At 38.9% G+C, this 18,241-nt stretch overlaps 2 protein-coding genes across 2 annotated transcripts; one reads left to right on the top strand and one right to left on the bottom strand.

Moving 5' to 3' along the window:
- The first annotated feature begins 218 nt into the window (after positions 1 to 218).
- tamm41 (TAM41 mitochondrial translocator assembly and maintenance homolog) lies at positions 219 to 9,743 on the top strand. Its single transcript, XM_042496034.2, has 8 exons — positions 219 to 951; positions 2,049 to 2,231; positions 2,581 to 2,673; positions 2,965 to 3,115; positions 4,689 to 4,834; positions 7,193 to 7,358; positions 8,109 to 8,171; positions 8,878 to 9,743. The coding sequence occupies exons 1-8, from the start codon at positions 814 to 816 to the stop codon at positions 8,967 to 8,969; spliced, it is 1,032 nt and encodes a 343-aa protein (XP_042351968.1). The 5' UTR covers positions 219 to 813; the 3' UTR covers positions 8,970 to 9,743.
- A 770-nt stretch (positions 9,744 to 10,513) lies between these two features.
- Positions 10,514 to 18,127, bottom strand: LOC121960966 (neoverrucotoxin subunit beta-like). Its single transcript, XM_042510873.2, has 4 exons — positions 18,043 to 18,127; positions 16,145 to 16,244; positions 13,270 to 14,712; positions 10,514 to 12,230 (listed from the first exon to the last, which is right to left on the bottom strand). Exons 2-4 carry the CDS (start codon positions 16,233 to 16,235, stop codon positions 11,674 to 11,676), a joined length of 2,091 nt encoding a protein of 696 aa, XP_042366807.2. The 5' UTR covers positions 16,236 to 16,244; positions 18,043 to 18,127; the 3' UTR covers positions 10,514 to 11,673.
- Between the last annotated feature and the right edge of the window lie 114 nt (positions 18,128 to 18,241).

The following is an 18,241-nucleotide window of genomic DNA, read 5'->3' as shown; positions in this document are numbered from 1 at the left end:
ATATTTCCACTGAATGCATAAAAAAGTCTTATATCTTTAACTAAAACCTGTGAAATGTGGGAGCACAAACTAAAAGTTTAAATTTTTGTTCGGTGTAAATACTTTAATGTATGCATAATAAAAAGCAGGAAAATAAACATTAACATGTTTTTTTAGAGGTAAATAGAAGTTAAAGCCACGTTGACTTAATATAATTAATTTTATAATGAATTTCATAGCAGACATTGACTGTTGCGATTGCAGGTAGTTTCTGATTTGGATACCACAAACATCCACGTTAATCAGCATTACCTCATGGTCACCTAGCTAAACTTGGTCGAAAACCACCCTCTGCTGGCTATATTTAGACCTGTTCAAATGACTAAAAAGTACCAAAATGCTGTAATCTGTTGCCCAGTTTGTATTTCACAACCGTACTTGATCATAAATGTAGCTACATGCAAAATACTCACACAATCGTCCTTAATTTGGATACTTTACGGATGTTACACGGCTCAGTTTGGTTACCTTCCCACTCTGACTCCATTTCCCGTGATCCAACGGGCCGCAGCGCACTCCGTGACGTATATTTCAGTCGCCTGTCAAGCACACAGCTGACCCAATCTAACCTAATGGACATATTATAACGATAAAACTGTTAATTTTAGTGCTATTTACTGGCGGTTGTCGTGTTTATTGACACTGAACCTCTCAGTCTAAAATGTATCTCTTATTTTACGCGGCTGAAACTTTGTTTGACACGGTATTTATTCGCATATATCGCCTATAAACCAGCTCGTGTTGTTGCTGGAAAGCTTTCGTAGCAAATTCAAAATGACTCTTCCAGCTTTGCACAACACCGGCGTGCTCTACAGACGGATCCTGTCTCAGTTTCCTCAGGACATCAGTTTAGCTTTTGCCTACGGATCCGGCGTTTTCAAACAACACGGGACCAACCAAGGTCAAATGGAGGTAAGAGACACCTGTCCTGTCAGTTTACAAACTCTGCTCGTGACTTTAAACTTGACTGCAAGTTTACTGTGTCGGTATAGCGACACTGTTTTATAGACTTCTCAGAGAGAATTATAGTGCATTTTCAAAAAAAGGAACACTTAACGCTATTTTTGTTTGGTTTTGTTTTGTTTTGCAACGCCCATTGCAGCAGGGGATTTCAATGTTGCAGTGTCTCTCACACACAGAGTAAAAATTGCATATTGCAAGAGCGAGGCACGTTATTAGTACATGAAGGGATAGGTTATGTGGTTGAAGTCATTATCACTATATACATTTTTTTTGCATGTTTCTAGGTGGGGGGGGTCGACAGATTGATTATCTGTGTCGGCGTTTTATTTAATTTTAATGATCGTAATATTTTAATTGTATTATTTTAATGATTATAAAGTGTAAAGAAAGTGTCAGCATGGGAAACCTCAGGGAGTTAAGTTTATTTATTCATTTTTTAGATATAAATTTTCACTTGACTTCATAAAAAATGTTGAAATTTTCTGTTTAGTATACATTTTCTAACGGCGTTCAAACAGAGTTTTGTGTTGGATTTTGTTATATTCCAAATTCTAAATATTGACAGAAAATTTTTTATTTTTTATTGTAAAAGTATATCGGTTCCAAATATGGGTTATCGGTCTCATTAACTACTAATTATCTGTATCGGCCCTGAAAAAAAAACAATTTTGGTTGACCCCTAGTCCTGTCCCCAGACTTTGCTCTCCATGAACGGGGCACAGCCAACATGCCACGGCAGATCTGATCTGGTGCTTCAGGGAGTGAGAGGCTCTGATATGTATGTAGGGGTGAGACCATGCAGAGATTTGACAGTTACAGAAGAATTTTGAAGTCGATCCTGAAATGAATGGTAGTCAGTGTAACGATGCAAGGACAGGGGTGATGTGGTCTTGTTTCTTGGACCTTGTCAATAATAATCTCATATCACAATATGATTTCAGTGTGAGTAGATAAACAACAATATTGAATGTTAGAATCCAAACTGTATCCTAATTCACTAGAGAAGAAAAGTTGATGCTATTTGTGTTTACCTTTCATAAATACAGAAGAACATGCTGGACTTTGTGTTTGCGGTGGACGACCCGGTGACGTGGCACACCATGAATCTGCTGCAGAATCGCAAACACTACTCCATCCTCAAGTTGCTGGGGCCCACGGTGATCAGCTCAGTACAAAACGAACACGGGGCTTCCATGTACTACAACACACTGGTGCCTGTGGATGGGAGGGTAAATAACTTGTCTCCAGTTTTTATATTTGAGCACCTTATTCTACACCAAGCTGTCCAGTGTACATTGAAATCTTCTTGTGATCTCAATATTAATCGAATTTTAGTGTGTATTTTGACCATAATAAAACAGTGTTAGCAGAAATAATCTATGATAAGCTGCTGAGTTGGAGGCTGGACACACTTAATCTTAAAAAAATATGTGTGTGTGTGTGTGTGTGTGTTGGTGTGTGTGTGTTGGTGTGTATGTGTCTCTTTTTCATTAAATGTTATCTAAGAATATTTTTTATTGTTTTTGTCTTGCTACTCTGTATTAACTTCATACTGTTATGATCTTCTCCTCCTCTCAGATAATTAAATACGGTGTGATTAGTACAGAATCTCTCATAGACGACCTGATGCACTGGAAGACCATGTATGCTGCTGGACGCCTTCACAAACCCGTGAGTATTTTGATCATTATATTTATTTTTATGACCAGACTATTTTGGATCAATCAGACTAACTGAGCTCTATAAAACTGATTAGTTTATTGTGCAATCATTTATTTGACTAACTTTTTACTGTCAAACCATGCAAACGGTTTTGACAGTTATTTAAAACAGTGATGCAGGACAGTGTTTCTTCCAAATTCACTACTTGTTCAGTTAAATCTTCAGGTTTTGCCCATGTACACAAATGTTTGCATCCATGCTTATGTATGTTTACGCTTGTTTTTGTGTGTTTGCATGCAGGTGAAGATGCTGGTGCAGAATGAGAACGGAAAGCTCCGTGCTGCTCTGGTGGCAAACCTGAAGAGTGCTGTGACAGCTTCCTTCCTCATGCTGCCAGAGAGCTTCACTGAGGAAGACCTCTTCCTGCAGATCGCTGGTCTTTCTTATGCCGGTAACAAGCCTGCGCAGCTAAAAAAGACAGAATATTTAACATGTGTATGTTTACAAGATGCATGCATGCAGGGATAGATAAGAGATCAGATCAGATAATTTAATTTCACACATAACAGCATTACAGATTAACAGATTTTTTCTCTCCGACTTAGTGCACACACACATATACATGCACATACTTCTTACCGTTGTTATTCAAAGGCAACTGATCTCATAATAATATCCAAGCTTGTTCCTTTTGTAATAACGGTCTGGCGTATGTGGTTCAAACAGTTTTCTGGATGTCATTGGTAACTTCTCTCTCAGCGCGGTTCTGAGCTTGTTGTCTGGTATATCAGTTAGACTGATGATACAAGTGCCTCAAGAGGAAAAAAGTTTGCCTGCACACTTTCTCCATGCCACACAAGTTTAATGAAACAATGTCTCTGTCCTACGTGGATCTTCGTTAGGTCAAACTGTTTAAAAAGAGGTAACCACACCAATATTGTTACATAATGCACACCAATAGTCTGACGAGCTCTATGGTGGCAGTTGTGGTGAACCATCTGAACCGCTCAGGGTGGTAAAACAATTGACAATCAACAGCTCAATAAATTACATAGAAAATACCTTTTAAAAAGTACAAAGGGAAGGAAAAACAGGGATATTGAGGCTATATTACGAAACATTAAACATATCACAATTTATAAAAATATTGTGTCAAGATTCTTTATATCAAAATACTTTACTAATAAAATTAATCATCAGTGTCGAAAATTATAATGAATTAAGGTTTAGGTAGAACTGAAGTAATCTCCAATACAAACACACAAAAGACAATAATAATAACAATAATAAAAAACAGATTAAAAACAGATCAAATTCCAATAAAGGATAAAAGGTCAAATCCAATAATTATATTTTTCCTCATGTACGCCGTTTTTTAGCCTTACACCTATGTGATGTGCGTGTAACTCAAGACACAACTGATCCAGTTGGTTTGTACAGATGTAGCAATGTGAAACTGAAGCAGGTAAATTCAGTTAAACCCTACAGATGTTTACATGCCAGCAATGGGAGTGTTACCAGGTTGGGTCCTGAGCTACAGAGGCAGAAAGTAAAGTTCAAAATATTGAGTTAATGAGCATTTTATCCCTAAAAATCATCATCCTAAAAATGTGCTTTTGTCAGTAAGCATATCCTGACTTTACCTGAGCTGTTTGTTTATTGTATGGGTAGCCTATGGATTCTTTATTTGTTTTTTATTGTCTTGATTTTTAGTTTTTGGGCCTCTTGTATTTAATCTTTTATCTTTATCTTTTTATCTTCTATCTTTAAAATATGTTTTTGTTTTATTTGAGAGCTTTTTGCAACTGTGTTTTTAAAGGTGTTAAAGAAATTCAGTTGATTATTATTGCTGAACATTTTACATTGGAAACTGAACACCAGGAGTCTATTATCTCAGAATTTGTTATTTCTGCTGTATTTTTCCTGTTAATTAAGACTTATCTTATCTTTCTGCAGCAAGAAATGAAACACTGTAAAACAAATATAATACTCTTTAGCAAGAACATTTTTCTATGTCTCTTCAGGGGATTTTCGAATGGTGATCGGAGAAGACAAATCCAAGGTGGCCAATATTGTCAAAGACAACGTTCAGCACTTCCGAATTCTGTACAGCAACATCCTGCGGGACTGTCCTCAAGTGGTCTACAAACCTCAACAAGGGAAACTGGAGGTAAAATTCGGCACACACAAATGCACCAAACACACACACACACACACACACACACACACACACACACACACACACACACACACACACACACACACACACACTCTCTCTCTCTCTCTCTCTCTCTCTCTCTGTCTCTCTCTCTTTTATTATGTCACTTGATATGTGAGCGACACAAGAGTACGCCGTGTACAGTTTTATCACCTGTGGTCCAAAAGTATGCGTCAAAAATGCATTGCTGTCAATGTGAAAAATTGCATTAGTTCGCTCTGCTCGGCAGAAGCAAAGTTTGTGGATTTACAAGGTGTCTGAGACTCCACTTCTAACTTCACCAAATGCATCTGAAATTTAAATTAATAATGTGATTTTTTGAAACTGTTATATAAAAATGGTTCAGTATCAGGTGTGTCTGGAACATGAGAGTGGGGAACATGAAGCAGAGGGCAGGCTGTGTGTCCCACGTGTACACACAACAGTAGTGGAGATAATGTGCAGGTTACATTATTAAGGTGTAACCAGAGTAGACAGGTTATATGGAGACAAACCTTGGACACAATGTTCACTAAAATCGCTCCTTACCTCGCCCTCCTGTCCCAAAAAACAGTTCCGTTTCAATAATTTGGCCCTCCTGGTTCCCTTACAGTCAAGATGGCAGCAAAGCTGACAAAAACCGAGAATAATTAATCTTGTATTGTGCATACCTTTAGACCTTTAGTGCATCGAAACACATTGTGTATTGAATTAATTTGCAGATTTGGTGCAAAATAAGACCAAACCTTTATATAGATGGCAGTTTTTCAAGGGATGACAAAGGCAGAAATGTGACCTGCAACAAACTACGTAAGGCTTTTTTTTAGCTTTGCCAGTCACCAGAAAGGACTCTTGCTATGGGATTGTTGTTGATCACTTGCGTCCCCTACCATCCGCTAAAAGGAGTGTGAAGTCAGCCATCAATGATGGTATAATACACTCACTAAAACAGGTTTTTAAAAACTTGTGAATCAGTGAATCAATTCATTTTATTTAAGTTTTTAATTTGTCCGCTCATATTAATGCGCAACAATCAGAATTAGATTCAAAACAACTGTGTTGCACATTACATGAGTTAAAAGAAGCGGGGAGAAGACACAAATCTTATTTTGCCTGCCACCTTCTCACTAACATATGTATGGCAAAATAAGTGCAGGACTTTCATTACCTCGTAATCCAACACATTACCATGACAGTTCCAGCACACAAATTATTAGCTGATCGGTCGAGTAGTTTGTCAATTACTTGCAGACATACACACATGCACACATTCACACACACATGACCAAACACATGATCCCCTCCAGGCTAACGCCCCACAGAGATAACTAACAGGAACAAAGCTTCGACCTGAACAGTACAGCGTGTACTCACAGCCTTGGTAGTAAACTTTAAATGGGGTGTGACTGACCTGGCACTCTGTCCTGGTACCTGTGTTACACACTGTATGAACGAGTACATGAGAAAATTGTGCCCATGTTTACACATTGAATTGCATGCAAACATAGTCCTCTCCTTTTATTGATTGGTGCAAGGTTTCTTGCACAAATCTTATTTTTGTTATTGTTAATGTTACCACCACTCCCTGTTAAAGCAACACACCATCCTGGAACAACAGGAATAAGTGGTTAGATGTGTATAAAGTGGATGAGTAACACATTTAGCAGTAAAACAGTGCTTTGGGAAACTGCTTTGTGAGTTTGGCAAATGGGAAATACACACGTGCCTTTGTATGTCAACGCATTTTTTAATCATATGATTTCAATTCCATAATTGTGCTTTACAAAACAGTTACAAAGTCAGTATTGACAAAGTAAATTTCATTCAGATATCTTCAGGTTAGAGGTCAGGGGACCTCTGTGAAATGGCCATACTATTTTAACATTGCCTAAATTTGTAGCATTTATTTTAAGATAGCATGACATGGATGGGACCACTGCATTTCTTCTAGCAGGTCTTCCAGTTTCAGATGATACTAGTATTATTACTCTAGCTTTAAAACTCAGCCCTGTACAGCCTCTTAAAGACAAGAATGTCTACTGGTTACTAACGCGATAAAAAATAAATAAATCAATGAACACGTTATGTACAGACATTAATCACATCACATATCTTCAAAAAATGTAATACCGTGCATCCCTAGTATTTTAAATGTTGAGTTAACATAGTATCATCATTTATACAGGTTCCAAATCACAGTGCACTCTGTTCGATGGTCTACGTTTGTGTCTGAGCTCTCACATGAGACCTGTGGATGTGATAGTTGCTGCAGCTGGTATTCAGTTTGCTGACTGTATCTCTGTTCATTTATTCGTTTTTGCACGCCTGCAGGTTGACAAAAGCCCAGAGGGACAGTTTATCCAGCTGATGGCGTTGCCTCGAACCCTCCAGCAAAGAATCACAAAGCTGGTCGATCCCCCGGGGAAAAACCGAGACGTGGAGGAGATCCTGCTGCAGGTTGCTCAGGACCCAGACTGCGGAGCTGTCGTACAGCAAGGTTCGGACTAAAGAACAGGATTTAAAATGGAGGGAGAGACAGAGAGAGAGAGGAAGAGAAAAAGTAAAGAGTAATTGTTGATGTTTCATTAAAATTCACTCAGTGTGTTCTGCATGTTGGTTGTGCAGATCAAGGCTGATATCGTGTGTGGTGAATATTAAATAAGGTAGGATTCTGCGACAAAATGAGTAATGTCAGACATCCATTAAACAAAGATAATATACTGTCAAAACATGCCCATAATAAATGTGATGTGAAGGATAGGAAAACAAAACAAGTGGTAAATCAAATAAACACGTCATCCCTTGGCGCTCTAAGGCACATTAGTTTCCAGATGCATCATCGCTCCTGGTTTCATCAGAATCTGTAGCGTAGCAGATCGGGCCATTGTCATTTCAGGCTAGTAAATGTAATTTTAATTGCAAGAGCACATTCCTCCAAATTAATTCCCAAATTGTCCCAGTGCTGTCAGAGATACAGCGGCACATCTGAATAAACAAATCCAACATTGTGTGTAACACTGTCGTTAGATTGATCTGTTTAAGCTGTTTAAGGTCATGTTGAAGGAATTAAGCAGATTCAGAGTTTCAGATTTTATCAATAACAAAGTGATGTATGAAGTAAACGGCAAACAATAAATCCTTGATTGATTCTGTGTGATCATATGACCTTCACACAAAAGTATCTCATCAGTTTCAGAGTGATGACATAGTGGTTGATGTGTTTCAGCCTGTGTTTGTTCCTCCTCAGGTATTTCATCTATTGTGAAATCCTCCAGTATAACGCAGAGTATCAAAGGCATTGCTACAGCAGGTAGGCACTCCTTTCTTCCTTTTTTTGATATTGTGGATAATACTAAATGATACACTGGGCCTCATGCACTAACCTTGTCTGAAAGTCAACTCCAGATGCACCAAACCGTATTAAACATCCAAATCTGCTCGTACCCAGATGTGCTCAATGATAAATCCCACGTGATCATAAGTCACCTAAGACTTATAAGGGCAAGTTTTGTGCTGTGTGCAAAAACTCTGGCACAAGACTGAAGAAATGACACCGAAAAAGGTTGTAAGAGGAAGAACTTTTGCAGTAGTGACATTAATGTAGGTCTACAGAGAAAAAGAACTTAAAGTAAATGTATGTATTAGAAGGGAAACCACACGTGCAAAAAGTTTTAAATGTAAAAGCAGCAATTCTTCATACAGTATGGATGAGAAGCTGGAACCATGAAATGTTGTTTTGCATGAAAAATGACTCTCGATTGTTTAAAATAGTTGTCAATTATTTTTCTAATTAATCGACTGATTGTTTTGGCTACACTTGTATACTTTCTTATGATTTGTGTGCAGAAATCTTTATTTGTAAAGTAGTTATCAAATAATAGCAGCCGAGTAAAAAGTACCAGATTTTATTTACTTAAGCATAGTACTTAAGAAAGTGTACTTAGTTAAGGACTGTTTCGTTGTAAAAATGTTCTTCTTACGTTGTTGATGTTCAGTGCGTTGTGTGTCCTCCCCAGGCTTGTGGAAGACGGTGTCATACAGCTCCAAGAAACTGATAAAAATGTGGAAGGGTTGGAGGAGGAAGACATCTGTGTCACAGATGTCCTGATCCTATACGAGGTCTTTCTTTATAAACTATCAGTCAGACAATCAGCGTCCACGTGTCTGGAAGAATGGCACACTCACCTCTCTCTGGTTATATCACTGCAGCACCACAAAGGATGGGATCACTGAGCAGGTGTAGGTGTGTCTTTTGAATAGCGTAGAACCATCTGTACAACTGTCCTTTATCAAGTGATTCATAAAGATTGAGGAGAAAAAGGGTGACATTTCACGTGCCTGACTGAATTATGGCTGACATTTGATTGTACTCCAGATCGGACCTTTCTGCATAATGATTACAGTGACTGTCGGGGAGCGGCTGAATCATCTTTCTGTAGAGCTACAGCACTAAATCAGTCAGAGCACAGCATGCATCAAGTAATACAAGTAAAATAAGGAAAAAACTTTGGTGGTTTCTGCCATATTTTGAAGGATGCGCGTGTTAGGTCTGTGTGTGTTGTATGTGAACGGAGCTAAGAGATTGAAAATTATATTTCAGTGGGTTATTTTCTCTTTTTTGTTACTCACTCGTTACTCACTTAATTTCTACCCATTTGAACAGCATTCTTGACGATGAACCATATTTGTGTCAGTATTAATAAAATTTAAAATAGTATCACATTTATTTTATGATGAAAATGTTCCTCATTGTTAACAGTTTATCCCTCTGCCGCCCTGCTGGTCATATTGGCAGCTCGAGGTGTTTGGTACTCGCTGTTGACTAATTCATGTACAAGAGTTGTGTTAAACATTTTAATACAACAGTATCTTTGGTTACTGATTTTAGTGGCATGTTTTTTTGGGTGGGGGGGTCGTCTGTCAGTCCATCCATCTCGTTCTGGTGAAAGCAATATCTCAAGAACACCATGAGGGAATTTCTTTAAATTTGGCACTAACATCCACATGGATTCAAGAATCAACGTAGAAGATTTTGGTCAAGGTCAAGGTCACTGTGACTTTGCATCCGGCTCATTCTCATGAACTAAATATCTAGGCTTTGAGGGAATTTCTTCAAATTTGGTAAGAACCTCAGCTTGGACATAATAATGAAGTGTGTAGACTTTGGTGGTCGAAGGTCAAAGATCAAAGTCACTGTGGCCTCACAGCATGTTTTTCTGTCCATATCTCCAGAATTCATAATTTAATTATGACAGAATTTCACACAACTGTCTAATATATAGGATAAAATGATATAGTGATGACATTTAATATCCAAAATGTTGTTTTCCTAATGTTCTGCAAAAATACTTTTCTCAGTCATAAGACAGGAGCAGAATGGGAGACATTTGGTCAAATTCTGAATTGGTGATAATAATACTCTGAATTAGTATATATAGTATACACTTTTTTTTACTATATACTGCAATACTGTATATATAGTGACACTAACTTTGGGTACCCAAATTAAAACTGTACTGATCGCACAGATCATCTGTGCTCCCGGGGGGAAGGTGTGTGTGAAACATCCATGTTTTCACAGACAGAATTGTTGATTTTTAAGTGCAACGTACTGGTTTGTAGAGGCTTACAATCATAAGGAAATAATTCTAGTTTTACTTCATTAAAGATACAAGGTAGATTTATTTGTCATTATTCTTAAATGTGGTTTAAGAACAAATTAAATTAAAATTGACCCACTTCACCAAGGTCACTGATGCTCTGTAGATGGGAACCAGTGATGTTCTGGCCATTTTTAATTGACCACTGTAGAGCCTTCCTGTCCTGGGCCGTGCAAGAACCATGCCAGTTCATGATGTTTCAAGTCAGTATGCTTTCTACTGCTCCACTGTAGAAGTTTGCTGACTTTCATCGACATGATTCAGGTCAACATTTATACAATCCACATGTTATCCAGCCACAACAGACCATAGTTTTAGTGATGTAAAGTAAATAGGTACATTTACATGTATTTTGATACATTTCAGAGGACAGTATTGTAGTGTTGTAAGTCCACAGGTTAACATTTTATATGCAAAACAAATGATAATTTTATAAAACGTGATGTACTATTGTAGATTAAGCTGCCTAACAGTATATACAGTAGCAAAAAAATAGCTTTACTGAAACCAGCGAGAACATTAAAAATGGCATACACAGTGATGCATCAGTATCAGTCCAGCTGAACAGTGATTGAGGTCGTTCTGCATCAGAATTTTGCATCATACGTATTTTTTTTCCTCAGTGGTAGCTGAAGCACATAGATATTAAACTGATGGTGACACTGTGAAGCACCAGTTTGAGTAGAAGACTGCATGCGGTCAACTTGACAAACAGAAAATTACATAAACTGTCAGTTCATTGTATCAGTAATTGTCCTTGTCCCTCTGGGTTTAAATACTTTTTTTTAGATTTGTTAAAGGTGCTGTATTTAACTCTGTAAAAAGATAGTTAATTGTTGTGTCTCACTCCCAGGTCATCAAGTACCGACAATCTGGGGCTGGTAGTTACACCCAACTACCAACCCAAAGCGTCCATAAGAATCAGCTATCTTTGTCCAGAGTTACATACAGCAGTTTTAAAATGGGTTGTTGCATTGTTCTTTAAAGGAGCTGCATGTGACATTCAGACCATATCTAAGATCCAGAGTCTGAGCTGGGAGCTCGGAGGGAGCATAACCACAATAATGCTCTGAATGTCGTATACAACACCTTTAAAGTAAACCCTGATTCATTTCAACAGACAGAGAATCCAACAGTTCTTCTTCATTGCTCTTAATCAAGTGGACGTAGGTGCACGTAATTGGAATATTTATTAGCCCAAATGCCTGGGTAAACAGGCTCAGTGAATGTGTTGCGAAATGTGTAGAGGTGACTCAGTGTGTTAGAGGAGACTTTGTAGAAGGACATAGTACCTGCAGGCCAGTCCAGAAACACCCCAATCACATTGCAGCCACTGGAGGGAAAAGGAATTTCCCACACCATACCATTATGCCATGCCCTAAGTGAGCGTAACTTCGATGACAAATATTGGCCAAAAGTCCACGATATGGTATTAGATCCCAAAACGCTCTCTGGACCACTTCCTTTTCTTTCGATTCTCTTGTATGAAGCAGCAACATAAGAAGATTCAATAGAACCAGTGCTCAACTCTACCTCCCAGTAATGGCGCTTATATAACCCCTCTTTGCACAGTGCCTGAGGGTATTTACTGAACCTCTCTGGGTGATCAGGATATGTCTGCCACGCTCCACATGTTGCCTTCTTGTTGCCTTCAGACAATATGATGTAGTTGTTTGCAGTGTTTGGGTCCAGGGTGAGATCACATGAATCTAATAGAAAGACCAAAACAAAATATATGAGTCATTCTGATGGTCAGATAGGTATCTGAAGGCAGTGTTGTAGTACGCAAGATCAATATTGGTCTCTAGACCACTTTTTGAAGGTCTCGGTCTTGTCTTTTACTAATAGTATTTTTACTTAGTCCTGATTTGGTATTGGACAAAGAAGGCTCTGGATTCTGGACCAGTCAAGACCACAATGACAGGGATATCACTGAATTGCTTGTGTAAAAAAGGACTGTTGGATAAGGATGGTTAAGCTAATTTCAGCTCCTTACTTTTTGTTTGTAACAAAGAAAAATTCCTGTACATACAGTTCACCTCTGCAATGCATTCTGATTATTTTATCAAGAAATTTCTCATTACACACTCCTAAATGCACATATAAACAGTATGGCTATAAAAGAGGTGAGTGAAGAGGAATCCTCATTTGTTTTCTGTGTGTCTTTTTATGGGAATGTGGATCTCTCAGATCAATTTGAGGAGCAGTCTTAACCCACTGAAGTCTTGGTCATGACTCAGTCTTTTCCTGTTTTGGTCTTGTTCTTACTCTGTCTCAACCTTTTAAAGCCTTGGTCTTGACTTGGTCTTGCCTTGCCTTGGATGTGGTCTTATTCTGCCTTGCCCTGCCTTAGTCGTGTTCTTGGCACAGTCTCAACCCCTTAATATCTTGGTCTTGGCTCAATTTAAAGTCATGGTCTTGACTTTGTCTCACCCTGCCTTGGTCTAGGTTTTACTCAGTCTTACCCAGCCTTGGTCTCTGTCTTGGCTCTCAATTGCTTAAAGTCTTGATCATGACTTAGTCTCAACCTCTTGAAGTCATTGTCGTGACTTTGTTGTCTTTCTGTGCCTTGGTCTTGGTCTTACTCTGTCTCAATCCCTTTAAATCTTGGTCTTGTCTCAGTCTTGATACACTCTGGTCCTGGTCATGACATGGTCTCAGTTTAGGTGGTCTTGACTACAACAGTGTCTGGAAGAGAGAAATTTGTACATCATATTTTTGACTCAAAAAGCACGAAAAATGACTTACACCAGATCAGATCTCTTCGGTCTGAGATGGTCTTCACATCAGGGAGGTCAGGCCTTGAAAAATCTTCTGTGTCCAGAATGCCGTCCTTGTAGTGGTAGATGGTTGCTCCTGAGTATTTTTTATTTTCTATGGCTGCTACAAGGAAACGGAATCTGCTGTTCTTCTTTAGTGCTTTGACAACGTCACGGAAAGCTTCAGCTTTTTTTCTCATTTGGATTAAAACACTATCTGAGGAGTACCACTGGTCTTCATCACTACTTCCTAATTTGAGAGAGTTTAAGCTGGTGTCACCGCTTTCCATGGAGGTGAAAACAAAACACAGAACATGCTCTACACCTGGAGCGAGAACCTCTCGGTCCAGCTCTGACTGATTCAGGATGATCTTTGCTTCTTTCATGGTGTCCACACAGGATCTGATGACATTGATTTCTCTCTCTTTACGATTTAGCCACTTGCTTAGTGTTTCATGATTGAATAGCGACTTGTCTCTGTCTTCAAAGAGTTGTTCAACCGAGCTCTCATCATCTTTACCTTCACGAATGGAGGGAAGTTTGTCTGCCATGGTCCTCTGGAGTTTAGATGTGTAATCGCCACACAGTTTTTGAAAAGTGCTCAACTCTTCTTGAATGTGTTGAAACTTCTCTACCACACTGTCTTCCAGAGAGTCATTGCACCTAATCCCTATATCCCTTAAATCTTCTAGTGTGTCCTGCGCCCTCCTCACTAGTCCAACACTGATCCCATTCATCAGCTCAGCGGCTTCGGAGTCCAAATTCTTCAGCGGCATCAGCCAAACCTTGACTGGAACCGCATTCTCTCCATTTTTCCCTAGTAGCTGTGGAAGCTGTGCATAGGTCTTCACTGCGTCCTCAAATGTTGCAGGGTTGCTCTCAAGAATAAAGTCTCCATAGAATTTGCAGGAGAAAGTCTTTGTCAGGGCTTTTTCTGCTTCATTCAGCTTGATGTCACCTTTCCCCTGAACATTAAAATCAGGAATCTTCTTAATCACAGCTTTCATGCTGATCTGTTTGTCCTTCACGCTGCTGGCTTCTAGCTTCTCACTGTCAAATACAAAGAAAGCATGTGCCCCGTAAAGGATGCCTGTGACTACATGTGTTGCCAAGCCGTTCTTAATGATTTCTCTTTGTTGTGAGTCCATGGTTGAAAGGGATGTCAGCGAGAGCTCCTTGAAGTGGGTGGTAGCTTTATACTGAAACGTCACTCTGCTCTGATTCTTGAATTTCTTCTTGTCATTCAGGTATTCAGCAGATCCCTCGACTTCAAACAGTCCACTCATGAAACTTGCCATCAGAGAAGCATCAACCTTCAGCAGAGAGGACTTGGATTCAATGGAGTCAGATACCGAAATTTCGAATGTACTGCTGTGCTGAAGGCTTTCACCTATCTTCTCTTGTAGAGCTTTACCGTCCCACAGTCTGAAACCTATAGACATTTACAAACATCAGTCATCTGAGAAAGTAGGCAAAAATGTAGACCATATCTAAAGGCCATGATGCTCCAAGCACGGTCTGTCCCCCACCGCTGGCCCTTGTCTGCTTTTTTCAGCCGATTCAGCATACTGAATTGGCGGCAGTGGCCATGGAGCCTGTCGGTGAATGGTATCACTCTGACTGGATGTTCAGCGCAGCGCACGAGAGGACAATTGGAAGGAAGGAGTGCAAACAAAGAGCTAAATTTAAGAGGGAGTGAGGTCAGAACAAACTTGTTATATGATGTAAGATTGTTTTTCTTTAACTATTGAGATCTTAACTGAAGCGTTTCCTAATGGATTGTGTTGTTATTCACTGGTGCACAGTAAATATGCTTCTTTCTTTCAATATTCGGTTGTGTTGTTAATGTGCTAACTGGCTAACTAACGTTAGCTGGCTAACTGGTGGTCTTCTGGATTCCCTTTTTGAATTACTATTACAGATGGCCCCCGGTTGCTGGTACGGAGAGTTACCTCCTCTCAAGCAGGTGCAGGACATACATGCTCATTGGCTGTCAGTTTGCTGTGTTCCTGTCCAACTTTTTGGACGGTGACGAGGTGACACAGCAGGCATTGTCTGCACACAGCTCTCAATATAAAGGTGTAAAGCAGTTTTAACCATGGATGTATAAAGAGAACTGAATAGAGTGGTGCATGAACTAAAAGGTAAGACTCCCTCGGTTTAAAATTATATGGATTTTCTGTCTAACTGGGCCCATAGAGCAGGCTCACAAGAGACCTCCTTTGGCTGAGCCGCCTACCTCCAGTTTGGCCCTCCACTAACTTAAATTGGCATCAAATCTTTTAATTTTGCTGTTCTCTAGACAAATGAAATGCTATTGATTGAATATGTCAAATTCTGATGGTGAGACAAATCTTTTTTTTCGGTTGTGACGCTAAAGAAGTTTGTCCACTAATTTACAGACGTCTCTGTCCCATTGTAAGTTTATGGTAAAAAGTCTTCCTGGGCCAGAAGGCATCACGTGACGGACCCTGAAATTGTAGTCACAATGTTTGGCCACTATGCCAAACTGGTTTTAACCATTTGAAATCTGAGCAAATTGGTTTGATTTCCTTCAAAAACATGGTGAAAAGGCAGCAAGAAACTTAACTAAACATGGCTCAAAAGTAAAAAAGAAATTGGTAAAAAGTTACAAGAAAAGTACCTGAAAATAAGGCAAAGGAAAAGTAAAGTCAAAAACAAAAACAAAACAAGAAAATCATCTGAAAAGGTGATGAAAACTTAAAAAACACGTAACTATATCTTTGTTTTGTGACATCATTTTAAATATATAGTTACAATAATGATAAGTGTAGTTTGCAGAATATTTTTCCTTTTGATAATTTTCTGCCCTGCCTAGGAATGTAGTCTCAGTCAAAACCTACCTGGGATCAGTTCATCTTTCCGAGCATCATAAAGCATTCCTAGGGTGAAAGGTCGTCCCAGGGCTGCAGTCACCATGATGTCCGAGGCCATTTCTTTGACCTGTTGAGAAAGGTAAGCAGACAGCCTTTCGGGACTTTATTTTAACTTTCTTAAGTAGTATGAGTAAGTAGAGTTTTTTAGAGAGTCAGCTCTCTTCCTTGATACAAACTGTATGTGGTTAGGAAATATGTGCTCAGATAAGAGGGTGTGTGCCCGCCCACAAACTCACACGCAATGATAGAGGAGTTATGCCTGAATGGGCATGTGCCTACAGGACTGTAGCCAGGCAGATAGTTTTAGTGTTGAGTAGATTTGAAGTTAGGAGATTTTGAAACTGCTGATGAAGTCAATGGAATAAGAAAAAGAAATAATTACATTTGAGAAACCATACTATGACTTTTTAATTACATTTGTTAAAGGAGTGCCATCTTGTAAAAGTTGTGCTGTTACCTGTGATTGTTGTGGTGGTCAAGCAATGATATTTGTGCAAACTAATCGCAGTAAACTACATAGATTCATATGTATTGGTGGCTCAAGGTTGGATTACAGACTCCGATGCACCACCACCACTCACATATTTGGACAATGTAAACTGTCTCGTTTTTGGACTGCTTATGGCCTCGTTCCACACAGGGTGACATATCCTTTAAAGGTGGACAAATTATCTGGCCTGGCTGATTTTTGGGGCTGATATTTGGTATTTTTCTTATTGTCTGTAACAGCGTTTTTTAATAATCATTGATAAAATTAATTTCATTATTAGTTAAAAAGTGGGAGAAAAAAAACTTAGGAACTGTTCCCAGACATTTGTGCAGACGTTTTTCTTGTATTGCATTGCAGAGCTGGTAAACTGTCAAGCATATACATTGGATTGATTTTAACTTTAAAGTACATGACGTGCATTGTGCAGCTGTATTATCCAGGTATTTACTTAATTAATTCTAAGTATTGGATGGGACTTGGTATAGGCAGATACTCAATATCAAATGATTCGAATTGAGATCGGGGGGGGAAAGAAACCTAATCGGGACATCCCATAGAATATATAAAGATGGACAACATGACAGTTCCCCTAAAGTGTAACTTTTCAATCTCTATCACCCCCTGGTGTCTCTCTGCAGTGTAGGTCATAAAGCCTGCCCTTCCGTGTTAATTAATGGTCATAGGCCAAATTAAAAACTCAAAGTACACTTTAAATAAATCTTTCTCAAAGATGGTCTCTGAAACTGAAGGTAGTTCTCATCACCCTGAGTGTTTGTTTTTTGATAGGTTCAGATTTAATAAGTTATTAAATAATACAAAAAGGGGAATTTACGCCATGATTGACAGCTGTGACAGCCAATCCATGCGCTCGCATTCAGTGGGGCTGCTCATGACTGGTCGAACGGGTGTTTTGGCAGGAACTCCCCCAACGCCAATATGTCTACTGCGCAATGACAGTAAAAGTGGCAGTAAAAGTCATGCATTTTGATTGTATATAATAAGTTTCTTACACAGTATAATGTAGTTGTAAGAGGATATAACTTTTTATTAATGCATTAGAAATCACAGTATAGCTGTGTAGTACCATATTATTGTGTGCCATAACTCACATATTAAATGTTTGTTAACTATACAATACAGATAATATGGACCATAATAATGGTAACAAATAATGGGGATTCAAATAAATAAACAATAAACTTGTTTGATATACTTAATGTGCATGAAAACTTACCCCTTAGGGTAGGGCTATAAAATAAATAAAATAATTAATGGATCAATTAATAACGACAATAGTAATGATAATGATAATAATAATAATTGTTAACAGACATGCTCAAAGTATCTGTGAAGGGCGGGAGCTGTGCTTACTCACCTCTTTAATGTTTCATCAGCCTCCCTCTGCAGCAAACACGGTGACAGCAGCCTAACCTTCAGAGGATGTGATGCAATGCCTCATTATCATAATATATGCTGATATCATCGCTGCGGTTCTCCACCAATCAGCGCGCTGCACTTTCACCACCTGCTAGGAACTGAATTCCATCATTCCAGGCATTCCTGCCCTCCCTCCT

The sequence above is a fragment of the Plectropomus leopardus genome, chromosome 2 (genome assembly GCF_026936395.1).
Source record: "Plectropomus leopardus strain MGB_pleo_1.0 chromosome 2, ASM2693639v1, whole genome shotgun sequence".
Lineage (NCBI taxonomy): Eukaryota > Metazoa > Chordata > Actinopteri > Perciformes > Serranidae > Plectropomus > Plectropomus leopardus.
The sequence above is the reverse complement of the archived record's forward strand: the minus strand, read 5'-3'. Positions and strand labels throughout refer to the sequence as shown.

What these genes read in the sequence shown, in the direction of transcription:
- tamm41 (XM_042496034.2), top strand. Translation starts at nt 814, where the DNA reads ATGACTCTTCCAGCTTTGCACAACACCGGCGTGCTCTACAGACGGATC. An exon ending in CCAACCAAGGTCAAATGGAG is followed by an intron (nt 952 to 2,048) that starts GTAAGAGACACC and finishes TCATAAATACAG; the next exon opens with AAGAACATGCTGGACTTTGT. An exon ending in CTGGACGCCTTCACAAACCC is followed by an intron (nt 2,674 to 2,964) that starts GTGAGTATTTTG and finishes GTTTGCATGCAG; the next exon opens with GTGAAGATGCTGGTGCAGAA.
- LOC121960966 (XM_042510873.2), bottom strand. Translation starts at nt 16,235, where the DNA reads ATGGCCTCGGACATCATGGTGACTGCAGCCCTGGGACGACCTTTCACC. An exon ending in GAAAGATGAACTGATCCCAG is followed by an intron (nt 14,713 to 16,144) that starts GTAGGTTTTGAC and finishes AAATGTCTATAG; the next exon opens with GTTTCAGACTGTGGGACGGT. An exon ending in CCGAAGAGATCTGATCTGGT is followed by an intron (nt 12,231 to 13,269) that starts GTAAGTCATTTT and finishes TCTTTCTATTAG; the next exon opens with ATTCATGTGATCTCACCCTG.